Source organism: Molossus molossus, unplaced genomic scaffold (assembly GCF_014108415.1).
Source record: "Molossus molossus isolate mMolMol1 unplaced genomic scaffold, mMolMol1.p scaffold_m16_p_12, whole genome shotgun sequence".
Taxonomy (NCBI): domain Eukaryota; kingdom Metazoa; phylum Chordata; class Mammalia; order Chiroptera; family Molossidae; genus Molossus; species Molossus molossus.
The window spans coordinates 68665707-68687867 of NW_023425347.1; the positions used below are offsets into that span (position 1 = coordinate 68665707).

Sequence of the window (22161 nt, forward strand, 5' to 3'; positions counted from 1 at the left end):
CATACGATACAGGAACATGCTTGGGAAAGAACTAAATATTCATTCAACAACTGCGTCTTCGACGTCTACCATAGTTCAGGTTCTTTGTCCAGCACAGGAATAAAGCACAAATGCGACATTGCCCTTGAGGAAGTCATGGTCCAGTGGGGAGGAGACTTGACCATGACCACATCTTCTCTGAGGCCGAGCAAGGGGCGCTCTGGGAGAGGGAACAGCGCCTGTCCCACATTTACAGAGACCAAGTCCGAGAGCCTTCCTGGAGGAGATGGCATTTAGGGGATGACAGTTTCACACCACAGCCCCCCGCGCCCTCACTGGCCACCATTTATTCAGTATTCACACCTCTGAGGATTCTGCTGGGCCATTGACAGACATTAGTTCATGTACGCAATCCAGAAGGTCAAGGTTGTTATACTCATTGTACATATGATAAAACAGAAGCCCAGAGAAGTTTTTAGAAGAGAAATTTTTAAAAGGTCACTAAGCTGGTAAACCTATAGCACCTGGTCTTCGTGCCATAGCCTCACTGTGCTGTGTGAGCCCACTCACTGTACAGGCTGAGACTGACGGAGGAAGCCACTGAGGGCCAGCGTCAGCGAGCGGGAAGGAAGACTGTCCTAACAGCCGTCTGAGAGTGAGATGCGCTGACGGGGGGGCGGGGGGGGAGCTCTGGGCACAGAAGTGTCAGGAGACAGGCTGTGACGTAGCCAAGGCATCGCGGAAGGCACTCCCACGTGGAGGCAGAGGAGAAGTAGGTAAGCTAACCATCTCTAAGGATACCGTTGTCAAAGATTAAGTCCTGTTATCTATGACGATGTTCCTTTGCACGGTTTTAGATGCTCTGTAGGGGCTGGGAAAGCTCAGTGGGCTCGCGCCCAGACCAAAGGCCCCGCTTGCTTGGTGGTGAGCCATTGGGAAGAGGGCAGTACAGGGGCCTGATGGAGCTGTTAACAAACTGGCCCTAAAGCCATACGGCTAGGGATGCTTTCCATTACAAAGGCAAGAGCTGACTCCAGCACCGAAGCAGAGAGAATTTATAGGAAGGAGTTTAAGAATAAAGCTGACGCTGGAAAGCCAGACTTGGAAAACAAACAGTAACAGAGTAGCCCTCGAGGGTAGACAACTGGCTGTTTGCAAGAATCCTCTTCCTCGGTCCCATGGTAGCGCCGCCGTACCCCCCACCCCCACCCTGGCATCGCCCAGTCCACGTCTCGGTCCTGGGTGGGAGTCGCTGCTGCCTGAGTCTGGGTTCCCTGCGGCTGCCCTGGCTGCCAGGCCACAAAGGGAGCATCTGCCTGTGTCCCGCTGGGGTGGGAGAAGACTTGTCATCTTGGAACGATGGAGGGACACACTCCTCCACCGTGTCCCAGTTCCATCTAATCACAGGGTTGGATGCTGAGCGTCCCCCAAAGTGGACAAATGCCTGCTGCACTGGGAGAGCACAGATCGTGGACATGAACTCGGCTCCCAGGCTGGAGGAGGAGACAGTGTCGTCCTGACCACTGCTGTCTGCCGCTCACTCCAGCCCTGTGAGCTGCACACGGTCCCCGCCACTCATAGAGGATGCAGCATAGAACAATGAGGGACAGAAAAACAGCAGTGTTGCATTTTGAGCTGCTATTATGTGTCAGAACCTATGCTAAATTAAATTGGTTACACGTGTTGTGTCATTTACTCCTCACAACGTTGTCCTGAATTATCAATGGACGGAAGCCCGTGAGGGCATCCTCTGTCTCCTGTTCGACTGTGTGTCCGGAGGGCGGGGCTGTCAGACTGCCTGTGCGCCAGTCTGGACGTCCCCTCCTCTTGCAAGCAAGCTGTTCATGACTTCTCTGAGCTTCAGTTTCCACATCTGCAAAATGGGACTAATAATAGAGCTGGCCTCATAAGGTCAACTTAGGTAAAGCATTTTGTACTAGTAAAGTACTTAATTCTCAAGGCAACGTTCATGTCAGCAGATGCTCGATTGTGTTCCCTCGATGGTGACAGTGTTGTTGTAACGTGGATGAAGGGCTGTCTCTGGTCTCACTGCATCAGTTAGAAGGCAACGTCAGCAGTTGGTAGCTCTAAACACAGCAACGTGAAGACAAAAGTGCTCTTCGCCGGGCATTCAAGGCCCTTCCCCTCCATCTCCCTCCACAGCTTCGCCAGCAGCACCCACTCACTACATACTCTGTGATTCAGTCAAACCAGATTGTCCGCCACTCCCCCAACATCCTAGGTGGCTTCACAGTCCCTTTCCTTGCTTATCCTGTTCCTTCTGCCCCCAACACCCAGAAAAAGTCTGTGCATTCAGCACGGCCCAACTCAGATGGTTTCCCCTCGACGAAGCCTTTTCCCATGTGTCCCCCAAACATTCATTCTTCTCCCACAGGATCCCCACCACGCTTGTTCTTAGTCATGGGAAGAAATCGTTGTTATTTACCCAGCATCCCCACCCCAACCATCTTGAAGGAGAGGTGGGTCCCCAGTAGAGTCCTGTATTTTTCTGAGTAGGGTGCTAGGTGGGGATGCAAGTTGCATAAGCCGAGAGGTGACACAATTGTATTGCTTAGGAAGCAGGGGAGCATGGGAGATAAGCTGGGGGGTAAAATAGCGGGACAGAGGAATAGAGAAGAAAAAGGGGGACCGTTTGGGCAGAGAAAGCGATGATGGCCATGATCTGTTTTGAATATGATTAAAAGTCCGCCCAAAGCAGAATTTTGTAAGGCACAGGCGAATCTTGATCAGGAGAGCAGGGTGGACCAGGGCGGAGACGTTCTGGGGACAGAAGGAGGCTGGATCGGAGAAAGGGAGGCGATTTGAAGTGGGGGCAAGCACAGTGTTCCTGAAGGCTGGACCTCAGCCGGCGCTGTGCAGGCCCCGCCGGTGGAGGCACGGGGACAGAGACCGGGGGGAGGCACTCTCCCAAGTACGAGCAGGGCTTTGAGCAGATCTGAAAGGAGGGAGAGGGAGAGGAGGAGAACCAGGAGTCGCGGTCGCCCCGGTGAAGGTCTTTACTGTGCCCACGGGAAGGTATGGAGAAGGTGGGCAGGTAGCTGTCACTGAGCAGTGACATTCCATCGAAGATGTGAAATGAGTGAGGATGAGTCACCCAGCTGCCTGGAGGAGGAGAGGCCCAGGCAGAAGGACAGCTGTACAAAAGCCCCGAGACAGGACGAGCCTGGCGTGTTGGGGGAACGGGAGGAGGCGGGGCCTGGCCCAGAGGCAGCACGAGGGGCTGTGGCGGGAGCTGCTCGGAGAGGTCAGCCGGGAAGGACCACCGGTGGCTGGAGCTTGCTGCAAGGACTTCGACTTGGCTCTGTATCTAACAGGCAACCATTTGAACAGAGAAGGGACACAATCTGACTTATGTTTTAAGAGGATCACACTGCCCTGGCCGGTTTGGCTCCGCGATTGGAGCGTTGGCCTGTGGCGGACCAGAGAGTCCCAGGTTCGGTTCCCAGTAGGGGCACATACCAAAAAAAAAGAGGATCACACTGGCTGTTGTGTGGAAAATGGGGGTGGGGTGGGGTGGTAATAGGGTTAAAGGTGAAATGGGAGGATTCAAGTGTGGAAACAAGGAGACCAGACAGTGCGAAACTCGAGACCTTGGTCCAAACTCATGGTGACAGCCGTGCAGGCAGGGAAGGCACAGGGCTCGGAGTGCACCTTGAAAGCGGAGGTGGCGGGTAGTGGGGAAGAGGGCACCGTGGCTCCGGCCTGGGCACTGCCTTCTGCCGCCCTGGAGGAGTTGACGTGTCCGGGCCTCGGCGCGTGGACGCTGAAGTACGGCCGCCACAGAGATAGTTTGAACCTCTCTGTGACTCAGCTTCTTCTTATGTAAAGCGATAATTATAACTGTGGTGACTCCACAGGAACATTGAAAGCACCATTGAATTAATACATGTGAAATGCTTAAAAGCGTCTCTGGCAAAAAAAATAAATGCCAGGCGAGCGACATGACTGTCCTGCTGATGTGTTTTGGTGAGTGAGAAGCTTGGCTTGTTCTGTCTAAACTGACTCTGGCTTTGGGGTCTGCCTAGGTGCTCTCTGATGGGGTTCGACCTGAACCGTCACTGGCTGGATCCCTCTCCGTGGGCCCACCCCACCCTGCACGGGGTGAAACAGCTCATCATTCAGATGCACAACGACCCAGTGAGTAACCCACCCCCCGGCAGCGCCTGGTCCTGCAGCTCGATTTGGGAAGAGCAGAGTTGCCCTGGGAAGTTCACTAGGAGTGCACGTTAGGGATGCAGGGTCAACTCCAGGGAGGGGCCGGGCCTGCGTATCTCTGCTCTGACCCGGACAGACCCACTGTTCCCCCACTGCTCACAGACACCGGGCTCGGTGGTGGAGGGCCCTGGGATGAGGAGACATACCGGAGCGATCCCCATTTGTCAGGGCTCTTTGGTTACAATCAAAAGAAATACAACTTGATCTAGTTTAAGCAAAATAGACAGTTTATCAGAAGAACACTGGAGTATCTCACATAACTGAAGACTGTAGACTGGCCGCCTCCACCTGTAGGGAGCCGATGCCAAATGTCACACCTGGGGCTCCTACCACGGCAGAGGGACTCACTCTCATTTTCTAGTTCCAGTTCCTACATGACTATGATTGGCCTAGCTTGGAGAACATGGCCACCTCTGGGCAGGTCAACCCTGACCCACGAGGCAAGGATTTGTGAGGTCAGGACAACCTCTCTGGGAGCACAGGGCGGGACTGGGGGTGTGGAGGCAGTGGCGAGCCTGCTCCCAGAGAAGAGGGCCTGCTAGTCCAGGGCGAGGGGGCAGCGGGGCTCCACACTGAGTGTGCTCACAGGGACGAGGTTTCGTAAGAAATAGAGGACGTCGGGGTTTCATAACTTAGAGAAAGGAGGCAGACCTCGACTGTTCTATCTCTGAAGGGCTGTTGGAGAAAACAGGACAGACATCTTCTAGGTGGAGGCCCAAGGCCCAAGTAAGACCTATAGAAAAACAGAACTTTTCAATAACTAGGCTGCCTGTGGATTAAATGGGTGTGCGAGCTATGAACTTGAAGCCAAACATTCAACTTGAGGGTAAATGACACCGTCTAAAAGCAGTTTATAGAGGAGACTCCATTGTTTGGAAGACACTGTAGTGAGGTTACATTGGAATCTCTTCCAACTGTGACTGTGATTTTGTGACTCCTGACTGCCACCAGGTGACAGGCAGTGAATGCTAAGACAGCAAAGGCCTCAGGGTTGGGGTGTTCCAGAGATGCATCTATGTAGCTCTTTGAAGATGCCCATAAAATATCCTAAATTCAAGTGCAACTTTATATTGATCGCCCCTCACAAACACTGCTCCGTTGTGGAGGTCTCATGGGAGACAGAGAAGTGCATTAAAAACAAATGCAGGCATTAGAGCAAGGGTCAGTGAAAAACTACATCCTGAGGTGCAGCGTGTCAACTCAGCTGCTGTCGTGACCCCCTGTGCACTTGGCTTCCCATGTCCCGTTAGCCCACCTGCGGCATCCGCGCGAGGGCGGCCGTAGCGCAGGGTACGTGCCTCCTTCTCCAGCTCTTCCTTCCCTGTCTGCACAACCACGTGCTGTGGTCATTCTGGACTCTTGACGCCGTCCTGCTCGGCTGTCCTGGCAGAGAGAAGCCGCTTCTGAATTTCTCAGGAAGCGTCTTGTCCGGCCTGCCGGCCTCTGGGTCGCTGACCGCCGTCTCCCTGCAGAATCACGGTGCTTTCTTCCTCTGCCGCCTCTTCGAAAGAACTGCTCCTACGTGCTTTTTTCTGACCTGGCTGATAGCACATATTCAGTAACTATCTGTTGAGTTGAGTTGGGTTGAGCATGGCAGGTCCTGTTACGCCACACGCACTGTGGTTTATAGATACAGAACAGTTGTTCACAGGGGTCAGAGGGGCGTGATCAAAGAAAAGGCCTGGGCAGGAGGAGTGGCGGACCGGGGGCCACACGACCAAGTGGGGCTTCAGGAGAACCCCGGGGTGAGCACTGGGGAGGAGGGTGTGGGGAGAGCCGAGGGAGGGCTCGGCCTGCCGTTGCCAGCACGCACGGGAATGCATGGGTCTCCCCACAAATGACAGGCGCTCCCCCGTCACAGAACACAGACGTGACAAGGCCGAGCCGCAGAGCTGCTGGGACTCTGTGTGCCCCGTAGGTGGGCTGTCAGCTGGTTGGTGTCTGTCACACACTGGACGCTGAGCCAGCTGTGCAGGAGAGGACGTACCCTCCTGGGACCCACCGCTTCCCACCCGGCCGGGACGTGGAGCACGACGGTGGGAGTCCCGCCGAGGGAGCAGGGCCCGCCCCCTCCGTCTCTTCCTGTCTCCCCACCTTCCTGTCTAGTCTTTCACCCCATTCTTTCCTTCCTTCTTTCCACAAATATGGATCAAGTAGTTTCTATACACCAGTCACTGTGGCTCTACTAGAACAAAACCCTAACCCGTGGGACCTGGTGGGGAAACAGATGGTAAACAAGTGAATACTGACAACTAGATCTACAGATTGTCTGGGGTTACCCGGAGCAGCACCAGGTGCGACCCCTAAGCAGGGTGGTCGTACGACCCGCCTGCCTGGGCCAGTCCTGTCCTGGAGCATGTGTTAGTTCTGTCCCCTTTCCTCTTACAGTGTCTCGGGTTGGGTGATACATGACGCTCTCTCCACTTAAAAGCCACGTGAAAGCGCCGCCTACTGTACCTGGTGTGTAGCGGATCCTCCGCAAACGTTATTTGGATCTGACTCAAATTCACATTTGACTTAATAGTCATTGTGTCCAGTTGCAGACACTTCAGTGCCCCGAGGTGTCTGCCTAGTAGACTGAAATGCATTTCTGCTCCTGACCTGACTGCCACACAGTCATCACAGCTGCTCTGCCCGGAGCTGTCTGAGCGGCCAGGACAGCGTCTGGCTTTGTTCCTAAACGCTCAGTCTTGCTCCTTCTATCCCGGGGGACTTCTGCTCACAGAATCAACATGCAGAGAACAGCAGGACCTCACTGATGGGCTGGGACTCTGTCTGTGACCGTTGTCGTCAGTGACCTCCTTCAGGCCCTGTGCTGGACGCTGGGAACTCTCAGAGCTGGTGTCCATCCTGCAGGACCTCCAGCCAGGTGGGGACAGGAATTTACAGACAGTTATTGTGGGTGCATCTGTGGAAGGAGACACCGGGGTGATGGGAACCCCTAGAAGGAGCCCAACCCGGGAGGCCCTGCCTGAACTGGGGCGTGAAGGATGCCCAGGGCACGGGGCTGTCCAGGCAGAGGCAGCACCTGTGCATCTCATGAGGGTGGCACCTCTGGAGACTGCAAGTCACTCGGTGTAGCTGTCCTGGGGGCAGACAGAGGGACGGAGGGGTTATGACATAGGGAGCAATCTGGATGTTATTCTCATGGGACTGGGGAGCCACCGGCGGACTTCAGGCAGAGAAGTTATGAGGAGAGGGGTCTGGAGGGCCCGCTGGGTGTGCTGTAGGGAGCAGCCTGCAGCTCTTCCAGAGGGCGGGAGGAACCCCAGCGAGGCCTGCTGGGAGGGGAGGTCTGCACGACGCCCATGGTCTGGCTCGGACAGCGGATGCAGTGCCCCTCGAGATGGGAACCCGGGGAACAGTGAAGGTGGGACATGCTCTAGACATGGGCAGGCGTGATCTACCTGACCCGCATGTGCATCTCCTGGAACGAGCTCGTCTGTGTCTGGCAACAGAAGACCTGCTGTCCGTGTTCATGATGTTGCTTCCTTCGAGGGCTGCTTCCCCAGCCCGGGCTCGCTGACCCCTCACCCTCTCAGGGACTTCAGTGAGGACGGCACTGGAGCTCCCAGCACAGCCCCCTGCCGACAGCGCGGCCCTTGTTTACCAGCTGTGATGGGCGGTGCCCCGGGCCAGGCGGTGTCCAGCAGGGACCTGGCTAAGAGCAGGTACTCAGCTCAGCAAACGGGGAAGCAAATCCAGGGCCTCGGTGGCTTGGTTTTCATGAGATTCTCCTGATGAAAAGGCTCCTGCCCACCTCCCCTGGCCCTCAGAGGTCCCGTTCCCACTCACGCTCCGGCCTGCGTGCACAGACCCTCTCCTGGGCCCTCCTGCAACCTGCTGAGGTGGTCCTGTGTCCCAGGACAGAGCCCGAGGTGGCCTCACCCACTCTCATCCCCATGACACAGCTTTCTGGTCATCGGCACTGACCACCACTGGCATCAGCTCTCTGGCTGCCAAGGGCTCCCCAGGCCTCCGTCTTTCCATCCAACCATTCCTTGTTCTGGGGCTGCTCTTAGACATTTTAGTACCTTTAGTAGCGGAGAAGACCAGGGGAACCAGCTACCACTCTGTTCGAGATCCAGGTCTCTCCTTCCTATTCTGATGTTGCGTCTGAGCTCTGCCTCTTCCCCAGGTAATTAGCACCAGAAATGTCATCACCTGTCAGGTGAGAGCTCCCTACCCACAGGAGTTTGGCTTCATCCTGACACACACACCACAGAGCATGACATTGATTTCACATCACACCATCAGCCACACGCCGTCACACAGGAGCACACCCAGGGCCCTCCTGGCACACCTACGTGCAGTGGCAATCTTAAAAAGCCACGCCCACGTATGGATGGGCCTCCTGGGACCACTCGTCTGCCGCTCTGTTAGCATCTAACTGTGTACCTGGGAGGCACTCACAGAGGTGTTGGGTGGAGGTAAATAAAAAAGCAGGTATTGCTTTAAAATGCTCCGGTAACTGATTAGACACGCATCTCTCAGTGTTACCATGTGCGGGACTCAGGTGACCTGGGTCACAGAGATCAGTGGGGCAGGTCTCACGCCAGGAAGAGCTCGCAATCTGATGAGGAGGTCCGACCCTTATGGACAATTCTAATCCAGGGTAGCCAGGAAGACGTGCTATCATCGGGAAAACACAGTGCTGTGGAAACTGGGGCTGGAGAGATGAATCCAGTGTGTGTGGGGGGCGGGCATTGAAGGAAGATTTTTTTTTTTAACATGTATTTGCTGATTTTAGAGAGAAAAGAAGGGAGAAAGAGAAAAAGAAAACCATCCATGTAAGAGAGAAACATTGATCCTCTGCCTCCTACATGCCCCCAGCTGGGGATTGAGCCCTCGCCCCAGGCATGTGTCCTGACCTGGAATCAAACTGGTGACCTTTTGGCGCATGGGATGACACTCAACCAACCGAGCCACATGGCCAGGAGGAAGGAAGTTTTTCAAGGAATTTGGACTGGGACTTTACAAATGGGTAATACTCTGTCCGATGACGATGGTTTGTGGACGAGGGAGGTGACGGGGGACGGGGGAGGGCTTCCAGGGAAAGCCGAGTGTTGGAATGGAGGCCAGAGACCGTGGCTGCTGAGGTCGGGGTGCAGGGTTTATGACGGAGCTTCACAAGGGCAGGGTGAAGGGCAGATGTGGACACTCATAGATGACTTCGAACATTGAGCCAAGGAATTTGGCTTCTTCTCTGTGCCCCCTTTTCATTAAAATCAAAGTCATGGACCCTCTGTTAAATTGAGTTTTAGTTGAATTAAATGTCATGACTATAAAAAAAAAACTGAGGCAGTGGAACACAATGCTGCCTGTCGGGGATGTCCCAGCACACACCCTCTCAACCTGAAGTTGGTGCAGCCCGCGGACAGCGGCAGCCACGCTGGAGCAGGGAGGGGTCCGTGAACAGCATCTCCATCATTCACTCCCCGATCCAGACACACTGCAGTCACCCTGAAGTTTAGATCCATCTCTGTCTCTCTCCCATGCTTAGACCCTTTCAATGTCTCCCCTTAATTGTAGGGCGAAGGCCAATGACCCTGACATGCCCTAGTCACACCCAGGGCACAGCACAGAACATGGCACCAGAGAGGGTATTATGTTCAATGAGTGAACAGATGATATTTTTCCATTTTTATCTTCAGATAGAGAGGAAGGGAGGAAAAGAGAGGGAGAGAGACATCGATGTAAGAGACACATCGATTGGTTGCCTCCTACAGGACCCCAGCCGGGGCTGGGGACAAACCGCAACCGAGGTCCGTGCCCTTAGCTGGAATCAAATCCGGGACTCTCCGGTCCCCCAGCCGACGCTCTAACCGCTGAGCCAAACCAGCCAGGCGAGAGTATATGCTGTAGAGAACACTCAGGCTGCAGTGTGCACAGCAGATCAAAGGAGCTGAGACTAATTATGGGAAGAGAGACCTTCAGGTGCTTCAGGTAGTCTGGGGAAGGACACGGAGACTGGACCGGAGCCTGGCCGGGGCTGTTGCTGAGGAGAACCCACCAACTGACTGTGGGAGATGAATGGGTCCCCTCTTGCCTTCCTGTGCTTCCTGAGTCCCTCAGAGCCCAAAGGTTGCTTTTCTGAGAGGTTTCTATGCTCCGGAGTGATGTCCCCCCTTTTCCTAGAGGAGTAAGGCCTGGGTTGCTATAACAACTTGGCTGCAGTTCTTTTAGACAGATCCGTTTTCTTAAATCATTTAAGGAAAATTAGCTGCCATAACAACACGGAGCAGTTTTTAAAACAGAGCAACACAGGGCTGGGATTTTTTTTTTTTTTTTTTTTTTTAATTTCCTTGCTTGCCTCCTGTTGTCTTTGAGATAAGCTGCTCTCTTTCTGTCAAATAAATAAATAAATTAAAACTCACTGGTGTGGCAGAGCAGACGGCGACACGGTCAAACACACCCGGAGCCAGCACTTACTCTCACTCCACACGGAACACACACAACATGGAGATCTGCGGGATCCGTCCACGTAGAAACATAAACACGGCCAATGAGAGGTGGTCGGCATGATCACACAAAGGGCACACTGTGCACGCGCGCACACACACACAGCCGGGCACAACTCCACCGCTGAGTTACAGTGGCAGGAAGCAGCCCATGAGGTCTGTTCTCAGGGTGAGCAGAGGTTTCACTGGGTCACCAGAGACGGCAGCTCCTCACTGGACACCAAAGGGCACCTGTGTGCTCACACCCAACAACCTGGGGCGGGGTGAGACCCTGCTGATGGACAGGTAAACCTACCTTGGGAAGGGTGGGGATAAAGGGTAGAGGTTAGGGCACCCCCATCCTTACTGCACATACACACTTCGAGGTAAGCACAGAGACCAGGCGGCTTCAGCCATGGCATTTGGGTGGAACAGTCTTTGCCCAGGATGACAGGATGTTAATCTCCCCTGGAGGAGGCAGGACCCCCCGCCCCCAACCCCCACCTGGTGAAATCCGCAGCCCTGGGCCATCAGCAGACTGTCTCACTGAGGCCTCGGGGAACCTGGACGCTGGGTCCCCAAACCCTTGTCTTTGACTTGACTGACCCAAAGATGCCTGCAGGGGCGCTGAGAGGCGCTGATGACACTGGTCGCCGCCATAGTGGCTGAACCACTGGTTTGCTTGGTGCTCTGAGGCTAGTCTCTTCCCCTCTCTGGGTCTTTCATGTCCCCATCTGTACTTGTAGGGTTTGCAGGATGATCTCCGCGGGGCCTTTCCAAGAATCTGTCGTCTTGTAGTTATCTGCTGATTGTAGTATAGGGACCGTAAAAGGTAGGATTTCCAGGACAGGGCACAAAGTTGGGCAGCTGCCAGGGCAGGGCAGCCCTGGGCAGGAGTGAATGCTGTGACGGTCCTCAGCAGTGGCAGATGTCCCATAGACATTGTCCCTAAGCCTCGATGTGCCCGTCTGCTAAAGGGAAGAATAGCCCTGGCCTGCCCACCTCACACGTTGGAGAGACCGATGTGCGTGGATGGGAAGCGTGTATGAAGGCGAGGGGCAGGGTTGCCGGGGTGGGGTGGACAGGACTGCCCTGCTGAGGTGCCCGCCTGCCGCGGGCTGCTGGAGGTTTCGTGCGAGGGGGGCAGATAAACACACTCACACGAGAGCGCAGGTCCCGCCTCAGCTCCACCCCCGGGCTTCTCCGCTCCTGCCAGCCCGCCCCGAGATCAGTGAACAGTCCCCAGGAGGCAGGTCCTCCGCGTGGGAACAAAGACCAGGGGACCGGCATTGTGCGGGGAGCCCCGAGAACAGAGGGTGCTTCGGGTTCATGAAAGTTTTACAGTCTTTCCTGCAGTGGTTGGAGATGGTTTATGAAACTTTAAGGGATTTTAAGAGAAATCATTATTTTTCTAAAGGGCAACTTCTCCCACCTGTGATAAAAGACATGGGTTTTCTAACTTTCTCGATTATAACTTTGACTCCGGCAGCAAGCAGGGTGGAGAGATGGATCTCTTGCGTAAGAGTGATATTCCTGTCAAGTTGGCTGTGGGCTTCAATTTCTCTGACATCTTTTCATTCTGAGAGGCCCTGGCGACCTCTCACCAGCCGACTAGAACATACTGTTTCAATGGCATGAGGTCCGCAAAGCTTTGCGGAGGTTCGTTCTGCGCGAGTTCAGCTAAACTCCGTCTTATTCTCCCGATCTCAAAATTGGGATGAACAACTTCCATCTTATGGGATTTCTCCCAAAATAAGACAATATGTGTACAAATGACCTTCCATAGCAGGTATGTGAAAAATGGAGCTATTATAGTTTATGCCTTTGGCCATTGTAGCACTCACTTCCCTGTCCCTACCCCCGCCTGCGGCTCCCACAGCCACCAGAGATCGTGACCCCATTGACGCCTGGACTTCCTCTTCATCATTCTGTATCCCTGACACCCAGCCCAGGGTGCGTGTGCGCACGCACACACACGCATCCACACACACATCCGTGAACGGGTGTTGGGAGAGACAGGACAGAGAAGAAGAAAAGAAGAAATCCCCTCCTTAAGACTTGGGGGTGCCATCCTAACGATTCTGAAAAATGATGACATGCTGAGCAAAGAGAAGGAACAGGATCCCCAGCTGAGACGCACCCAGTCACTCTCAAACTGTAACTTCCCCTTCAGAGCCCGCCTCAGGCCCCCTTCCCTGAGAGTTCCCTGGACACTGGGCCCACGGTGAGCGCCGCTGCCCTCGCCCACCTGGGCTGTCCGTGGCTGCTGCTCTCACCGAGGCTTTCCTCCTAAGCAAGCAGAGTGTATTCCAGAGTAAGGTCTCCTCCGGCTGTAGGTGCCATTTCCTCAAACTGCAACCCCTTCCCTGCCCCCACCCGCCACCCGTCCCAGGGCAGAGGACCTGCCCTCACCTGCCCACTGCCCTGAGCAGGGCGGCCCCTCGCTGGGGGCCCCATGAGGCCTCTCAGGCACTGAAGTCTCTCCAAAAGGGCGGTTGATCGGCTGTCTGTGGGCACCACGGAGCGGATCCAGCCTGGTTCAGGTCCAGGCGCACATCCTGCTGGGTTTCAGTGATAGATTTCCTGCCTCCTGTAGTCAGAGCTGCTCAAGGACAGCGGCGCTGTCTCTTTCTGGGTGACCTCCAGCACCTGGCCGAGTCCCACGCCTGGTAGGCACTTGCTTGATGAGCGTTTGGGGGAATGCTGGCAGCTGCCTCTTGTTTCCCGGCGCGACAGCCCTGACTCACCGCAGAGAAACCCACTGTGCTTCATGCTCGGTCCTGCCGATGCCCTGCCACACAGCGCTCCGCATAGGGATCTTTTCTTAGTTCACCAACTCAGAAATTCTAGGTGCTGGCGTTCAGCCACCTAGGCTGTCCCTCGCAAACCCACGGGCGCCAAAGCTCTCTTCACAACCACCCGCACCGGTGTCCGTCCCCTTACCCTGGTTGCTCGGTGACACCAAGCTGGCTTCCCCACTGTCCTGCCCCAGGGGCACCCAGCTATCCAGGCCACCATGGGCTAAAAAGAGGTGTCTGCGGGCAACCCGACACTCCTGCGATGACTTCTACTTACCCACCGAGTCCAGCTTACCTCCAGGTCCTCTCTTCCAGGAAGTCTTCCAACTGACCCACCCGTCCACGTCCCACCCCCCAGCAGACTCCACCCCCGGCCCCTGGCTGAGCAGTGGATCCGCCGTAGCCCCTCCCCCGAGGCGCTGAGCCCAGCGGCCTGCAGCAGCGCAGGGCACATTTCCGGGCGCTTCGTGCTCGGCGTGCGTGGAGCTCGTCCAAGAGTTATTTTCGGCTGTTACTGCTGGGAGGCTCTCGAGCGCAGGAGGAATTCATGCTGGTACATCAAATAACACATTGCATTTCAGAAATTGGCCTTAGCCATGGGAAATCAAGTAAGCCAGATGCCTAATTAGTCCATTATTTACCATGGTGGAGAGAGCTGAATTCTGATGAAAGGGACCAGACTAATCACTGCTTCCAGCAAGAAGTGAGCTGTTTAACCTTTCATCAGGAAATCGCCCCATCCTCTCGAAGTGCCAACGCCTACCTCCCGAGCCCCCTGCTAGCCCCTGGTGTCTGGCCGAGGCATCGGACAGCCTGGGCCCAGCCTGGCCTTCTGGCCAGTGAGCCCGAGGCTCTCCCACGCAGCCGGTCACTCTAGGCTCACACTGCTGCCTTCCGCTCAAGGCCGGCGAAGGCCTTGTAACTTCCCTGTACTCTTCCGCAGAAAATAGGGCATCCACGTACCTGTCAGTGCACATTTCCCGAGCCCACTAGAATACAAAGGCAAACCAGGAACAGCCCCTTCCCTCAAGAAGTGATGATCCAGAACAGAGCAGTGGTTTTTAAACTGTTTTCAGAAAAACATGGCAGGAGGTCTGAGGACCCCCTCCCAGGGGGCCCCTTTCCACTCTACCCAGAGCAGTATAATTGAGTGATGAGGAGCTCAGGCCCAGTTTAACTCTTGTTTCAGCACTCAGCAGCATTTCCTAGGCCCCCCCAAGCCTCAGTCCCTCCTCGTAAGAGGTGTTGTGAGGACTAACTGGGTGGTCCACGTGAGGCCCTGCACCCGGCACACAGATTCTCAAAAGACGTTCGCCTCTAGTAGTGTTAAGAACTGAGCTTGAATAAGGATGCCACGGCCGTGGAAAGTTTGTACGTCCCTGGGCTAGAGCTGCAGACTCGGTAAGCAGTGAGGCTGGGCGGGATGTGAGCACTGTGACTGACAAGGGCCCTGGGTGCCCGGCCGGAAAAGCAGGTCATCTCCTCTGGACGTAGGGTTAGGCGGGGCTCGCCGGGAGAGGTGAGCCCTGGAGGTGAGGTGGGAAGGAAGAGGAGTTGTTTAGACAAAGACTGGGGGAAGCATTACAGGTAGAGGACACAGGTGTCGGACAGGTGAACACACTCGGGGAATCCCAGGAGTCTGCTGCCCTGGGCTGGGGGCGTCCGTGGGGGAGGGGGAGGCTGGGTGGCAGGCAGAGGCAGTCCCAGAAAGCCGGGGGCGCTACCGGAGGAAGCTTGGACCCGATCCTGAAAGCAGGGAGCTCTCCTTCGGGGAGCAGGGGAGACGTGGAATGCAAAAGAAAGAAAGAAAGACAAAAAACAAACACGTTACTATGACTTTCTGGGGTTTAAAATATATTGTTCTGTTTGCAGCTTTCAACCAGCAATTGCAGTACTAGAAACCTAGACCAAAATAATCTGAAGTGTGAATAAGGATTTGTGAAAAAAAGATCTACAGATCATTGTTTATAAATAATGAAAAAACGGGAAAAATCTAACTGCCTAACAGTGGGAAACTGATTAAGTGAATCACGATACATTCATGTAATGGACGTTTATGAAGAGTTAATAATATTGTAAAGATATGTATGCTATAATTTTAGCTGAAGAAAAAGCTGAAGACAGAGCTGCATGTGTGTATATGTTAAGACATATGTAACAGCCAGGTTTAAACACTCACAGGGAGAATGGATGTCAACTCGATGTTCACAGTGCTGTTTCTGGGTACTGGGGTTGTTCTCTTCCTCCCTGCTCTTTAATATTTCCCAATAATTTCTCCACAAGTCTATATTAACTTTAAAACTGAAAGAAAAAAAAAAAATCATGGAAGGAGGAGGGGTCCTGCTACCCAGGTAGGGGGAGGGGCCTTATTTTAGAAAACAAAACTAAACTCATCACGGTCACCTGCACAGTCTGAACCAGTCCCGAGGGTAAGGGCCTCATACAGCCGGTCGAGCCCACATTATAGAAGAAAACTGGCATCAGTTGACACCCATCGATGCGTCTGTCTTCTAACTAACCACCTGTCTGTCTTTCCTTCCACCCACCCATCCGTCGTACCTCTACCCTGTCTGTTCAAAACTCCCATCTCAGAGGCACCCACACCCAGCTGCTGCCATGTAGGATGTCTGCCAACTCCTCCCCTCCTTGTAAGGATAGCAGACACTCCTCCTCCCCAGAGCAAACATCGAATTGTGCCCTTTCTTCCTACCCTGGTCCCGTCTCAGTCTGCTAAGCCGGCCCTGTGAGCGCTGCCGTGTTAGCTGGAAGGACCAAGGCAGGCCCCTCATCCCCAGGGATGACGGCACGCACTCTGCAGTCGAACACGGCCTCCTGCCTCCTTTCCGGCTCTGCCCACCCCCCACCTCTCCACAGGACACGCACGGCCAACCTCGAAGACAGGAGTTCTGTAGATTTAGCTTTTTCTTGAGTATGATGACACCTTTTAACAACAGATGTTCAGAATTATCCTCATAATCTTTAGGCTCTGTTGCCATCATGACTTTGGGTACCCTGCCCCTTCACCCCACTTGGTCTGAGAAGTCTGGAGTGAATCCCACAGGCTGACGTGATAAGTAGATTAGAAGCCGGTTGTAAGTGGGGCCAGCTAATACGGATGCAGTCCAGGGGTTTGCACCTGGGGGTGTCTCCTCTTCATCCACAGATCGTGGGCACCACTTGAGGACATACACATCCCTACCTTCTGGTTTGGCCACTTTTAACCTTGAATTAGTAGGTTATTTCTGGCCGTGTGGGCTCTCTGAGCTCACGTTGCCCTATGTGGAATCGGAGAACGTCAGAGCTAGAAAAACTGAAGAGGTGCTCTGAGCCCACCTTTACAGAAAGAGGACACAGAGCGAGACCACGTAAGCACAGGTAGGGGGCTGGCCGCACAGGAGACTATGTAGAGCTGGAACTCAAACTCAGGCCCCGGGCTGCTGTCGGATGGGAGCGTGTGCCTGCTGGGCCCTGGGGCTGGACCACTGGCGCGGGGGTCTGGTCATCATCTTTCCCTAGTCCGACACCGCGTGAGCAGGTTCCAGATCCCATTCATATACAAGCATCCGCCCGCCCCTCACTGCCATGTAGTGACAGAGATTACAGTTTGGTTTTGCTGGTGGGGAATCTAAGGCCTGAGGTTACGAAGTAACTTTTACAAAAGACAGAGCCAGGCTCTCAGTTCTGACTCCGGGTGGCCCCTCGACCAGCCCGGGCTGAGCACGCAGAGGATGAATGAGAGGAAGAGAGGAGCGGGGAGCAGGGCAGAGGGGTCCCTCTGTCCCTTCCCTCTCTTCCCTGTTAACAAAGCATCCATATCCAGTGTCCCCTTCCAGACCACCAGTCTCTCCTGAATGGGAAGGTGTGGGACAGGCAAAGGGCCAGCTGAGGCTAACAGAGCAGAGGTGGCAGGCTCAGGCCAGAAGGCGTCAGATCCTGAGGAACGAGGGGCCGGCCCGGGGGTTGGAGGGGGGAGCGGAGAACGGGTAGAGAGAATGTTCGTGGGACACAGTGGGAGAGATGGCAGTTCAGACGAGAGACATCAGTGAGCAAAAGCAGGAGGAAGAGGAGAATAGCAGGAAGGAGGTGGGTCTCGCTGGCATCCAAGGTCCCTTTGGGGAAGGAATGGACTTTTAAAAAGTGATCAGATTCTAAAGGGCTTCAGAATGCCAGGCTGGGATATTTGTGTTTTATCGTTTGGGCCGCAGGGAGGTCTGTGGGCCGGGACAGGGCCGAACAGCAGGCGTTAGCTCTGCTTATGCAATCAGCACCGGCGCTTAGGCCTCAAAACCGTGACCCCTTTAATCCGACAGTCTACTTTGGTACAATTTGTTAAAAATGACAAAATGTCTCATTTTGCTGCAGTTCATTTTGACCTTTCTTAATATTAGAAAGTTAATTTCAGAAGGGAAATAAATGTATTAGTGTTGTCACAGTCATAAAAAGATGAATTCCGCACTGTCAAGTTATTTCTTTGAATGAATCCATCATGCTGCGAAACGGTTGCCTTCCAACACCCAGCGTCTCCCAGCTCCTTCCCTTCCTCCCTCCCACTCTTCCTCCCTCTCCCTCCTGACCCCCACTCCTCCCACCTGCCCGGCTGCCATGGTACGCTCTGGGCAGACAGATGGAAGTCCCTGCCCTGGTGGGGGAGACAGAGCAGGACGGCAGCCATCGCGGGTGTCCGAATGCCCCAGGACGCGAGAGCAGGTGCCCAGGGAGCACCCGAAGGAGCTGCCCGCCCCCAGAGAGAACTGTTTTGTTAGGCACCTGTGCCCTGTAGCAGGACTGGGGTTGACTCTCTGAGTAGGAGAAAAGACAGTAGGTAGGGTTCTAGGGTTGGGTTCTGGCCCCGTCTCGGAACTATCGCAGGTAGTAGATACTGAGCACCCAAACTGTGGTGAGCATTCCACATACATTACCGCACTGAGCCTTCACATCCGTATCAAAGGGGTCTTACTGTTTCCATTTTTTTCCCGAAGAGGAAAAGGAGGCACAGAGAAACGAAGTGCGTTGGCCCGCTTGGGTTGGAAGTCTGCACGAAGTAGACTCGGAGATCAGGGTGGCTCGCAGTCCGCGGAGCTTCGTCGCCGACTAGCCAGCGGGAATTACCTTTGATTCGCTGCATGGCACACTGTTATTAACTTGACTATACCAATTATACTTACTGCTCGTGTGACCTTGGAAAAACCCAGTTCTTTCCTCTCTCCGGGTCTCAGTTCCTCATTAGTTTAATGAAGAGATTGGACCAGCTCTGACCTCCTCTGGCTGGGAGAACTCCTGGGATCCCAGTGCTTCTCAAGTCTTAATGTACAGGAAGCACGTGGTTACCTTATTAAATCTCAGTTCTGATCAGCGGGTCTGGAGTGGGAACTGAGAACCTGCATTTCTAACCACCTGATATGGCTTCTTCGTGGACCCTATTAAGCAGCGAGGGCCTCGCCTATGGTAGGAACAAGCTTTGGGGTCCAGGGTGGACCCACTGAGGATGTGGGTTTAAGATTGCTGAAAAATAAATAAATAAATAGAAGCAATAAAAGCAAACTAACTTACACCCAGTCAGCAAATGGAGTTCTGGGCTAATTTTATTACCTGGGATTTTCACTGTTTTGAATTTAAAACTAGTGATTCTCTTAAGAGATGAAAAGGAAGAAAATTGAATTTTCAAGGTCTTGAAGACATGTTTTCTACCTCGGTGACATGTGTTGTGATTGAGGTGCAGGCTGACGTTCCCCGTAGCTGAGTGCTGGCTCAGAGGGGTACAGCAGCCGCTCTCCGTGGGGAATGACTGGCTCATTCCCGTCCCACGTCCTGGTGTGGAGGGGGTGCAGCTCCTTCCCAGGACGCACCAGCACCCTCACACTGCCTGCAGCCCCTCAGGGGTCTCCGTTGCATACTGGGTTAGGACCCTCCGGCTTGGTAGTCAGAAATTTACATATGCGTTTCTCTATACTCCCTTGCATGGCACGTTCACTCATCCGACTGCCGGTTCCTCTTTCCCCAAAGGACCTGTGGCCCACCCACATTCACACTGCCAGCCCTGCTGCCTTCATCCCCACCCCTGCGCCTTCGCCGCCACGCCCTCCCCTTGACTGGGCTGTTTCCCCTCCTCCCTCACTGTCCAGCCTCAATATTCTGGGTAGGATTTAGGTTTGTCTCTATGCCCCCACCTCCAGGAAGTCTTCTGCCATCATCGCAGCTGTAAATGAGGACTTATCCAGGCCCCTAAGCTTTTTACTACCATTTAATTCTGAGAACAACCATGTTAGGTAAGTATCACCCCCATTTTTATAGGAACAAAAAGAGACATGGGGATTCCAGCCCGGATCTGTTGAACTCCGAGGTCTGGGTTTCTTCTCTCCCTCGCTGCCCCCTCCCCGCCCTGCCCATTATCTGTGCATTATGGTGTGATCACATACTCCTTCGATGTGGAGCTATTCTCTTTGTTGTATAAAGAGGGTGAGGTAGACAGAATGGCCTGAAAGATGCTGGATGTTAAAAGCAGGGGGAAGGCTGCTGGAGGAATGCAGGCTGGGGACAAGCAGCATCTTTGCTCCTCACTGAAAAAGCACACGACAGAGCCCTTTGCAGTGTGCAAGCACCTCCCAGCACGATCTCGCGTGAGTCTCAAGATTACCTTCTTTGGGCTACATGTTGATGGATTCCTATGATTATCCTCAATACCACTGGGTCCTATTCAAGCCAGTCGGGACTAATGAGTAGAGGCAATCACATTATAGAATGCCGGAGCCAGAAGGAAAGTAAGAGATTCTTGCTCAAGCCCCTTCATTTTACAAATGAAAAAACTGACGCCAGAAGGAAAATGACTTCCTCAAGGTCACACAGTGATTTGGTGCATAGATTCACTTGGCTTTTATTGCCTCTTCCTCCTCCGCGTCTTCATTTCAGAGCGAGGCGTTTCTGGGTGAGCGCGTATCTTAGCAATGCCGACGGTCCTTCACGTGGCAGAAGTACAGAAACAAACCCAGTTCTCCGGTCCAGCTTCGTCCCGCTGCTGGCCGAGTGGGCTTCCACCACACTTCTTTGTCTTGTTTCCTTCCATCAAAGGGTGACCTTGGAAGTCTAGACCTTTGACACCTGGTTTTCCCCCTGTGCCTCACACATTTCAACTCTTTCTCAAATTATTTCATATATATTCAGTACTTGAAAGGCTCACAAACACAGCCTCATGGCCTGAATTCATAATTATTACACAGCTGGAGGCAACTTGGAGCGTGAGAAAAACAAAGAACGCTTTTCTGCAAGAAACTGTGCTGTATTCGTCAGCTTCTGCTGTGGTAACAAATAATGCCAGTGACTTGGGAGCTTAGAAGAGCAAACATTGCGAACTCTGCTCAGTGGAGGGTGGGGAGGGAGCCGGCCGCAGCTCTGCGGGCTCTGCACAGCCCCAGGGATTCCCCACGCGGGGCCTCCGCTGAAAGTGCAGCCTCGGTCTGGTGTTTCCACGCTGAGGCGGGAATACAATCCCGTGGAAAGTTCCCATGCACAGTGGCAAATATCGTGACTGTTCACAGCCATTGGCCAAAGCATGCTCCAAGGCCAAGGCAAAGTCACCGAGGTGGGAATATATGTACTCTCAGATTCTTGGGCAAACAGAACGGCAATAGGAGATGCCCTGTTACGGGGGAGAGAGGTCAGGAGCAATGATCTGATCCACCAAAAGCGCCTCATTGATGAATCAAAATAACAATATCACTTGCCCACTTTGGACCCCAGTTTCTGTTCTTTAAAATGAGGAAGCTGGCGCCCTGGCCGGTTTGGGTCAGCGGTTGGAGCATCGGCCTGCAGACCAGAGAGTACCGGGTTCGGTTCCTGCTAGGGGCATGTACCAAATAAATAAATAAATAAATAAATAAAATGAGGAAGCTGGTTTGGGAAAGCAAATTTATATAATGGAAAGAACCAGATAGATCTGAATTCCAGATCCAGTTGTACCACAGACTAGCTGTGTGATCTTAGTAGGTTACTCAACCTCTATCTCCTCATCTGTAGTTTTATAAAAACCAGAATGGCGTTATTCTCTTAATGTTTCTCATAATTTTTTTCCTTTTAAAAAAAAAATTAGAAATATCTTTTAGGAAGTATATCTCTTGTGAGGGAAAATTTTTTAAAGAAATGATTCTTTCAAGTTCTGTTAAATTTGTCCAGCTGGTGTAACTCCCTGGTTGAATGTGGACCTGTGCACCAAGAGGTCGCTGGTTCCATTCCCCATCAGGGCACATGCCCAGCTTGTGGGCCTGATCCCCAGTGTGGGGCATGCAGGAGGCAGCCAATCAACGTTCTCTCTCATCAATGTTTCTATCTCTCTCTCCTTTCCTCTCTCTCTAAAATCAACAAAGAAAAAAATATATATTTTTTAATTTCAAGTTTTGTTAAAGTTAAGGAAAATTGAATTTAATACCGTTTAAGCAGAAGTATTTAATGCATATTTGTTGTTATGAAAGCATTTTTAGTCAGTCATCTGTTCGGCCAGCCAACGATACTCTAATTTGTCTGAGTGTGCGGGAAGAGTTGATGGTCATTGTTTCAGGGTTGTAGAATTACAAGTAATTTAACTTATGTCTTGACCCGAGACAACGTCCACACCTGGACTCCGAGCTTCCCAGGGATGGACACCCCACCTTTCCCCACCTTCATCTACCCGACCCAGTGGATCCTGAGCTCTCCATGTAGAGCCCACTTTTAAGGAA

At 53.4% G+C, this 22161-nt stretch overlaps 1 protein-coding gene across 2 annotated transcripts in view; it reads left to right on the forward strand.

Moving 5' to 3' along the window:
• The window catches only part of AGBL4 (ATP/GTP binding protein like 4), a 1033620-nt gene that overhangs the window by 942666 nt on the left and 68793 nt on the right, over positions 1-22161 (forward strand). For both annotated transcript variants that reach the window (XM_036257022.1, XM_036257023.1), the window contains exon 8: positions 4026-4137. In XM_036257022.1, the coding sequence (XP_036112915.1) occupies positions 4026-4137 (112 nt within the window). The remainder of the gene's footprint in view (positions 1-4025; positions 4138-22161) is intronic.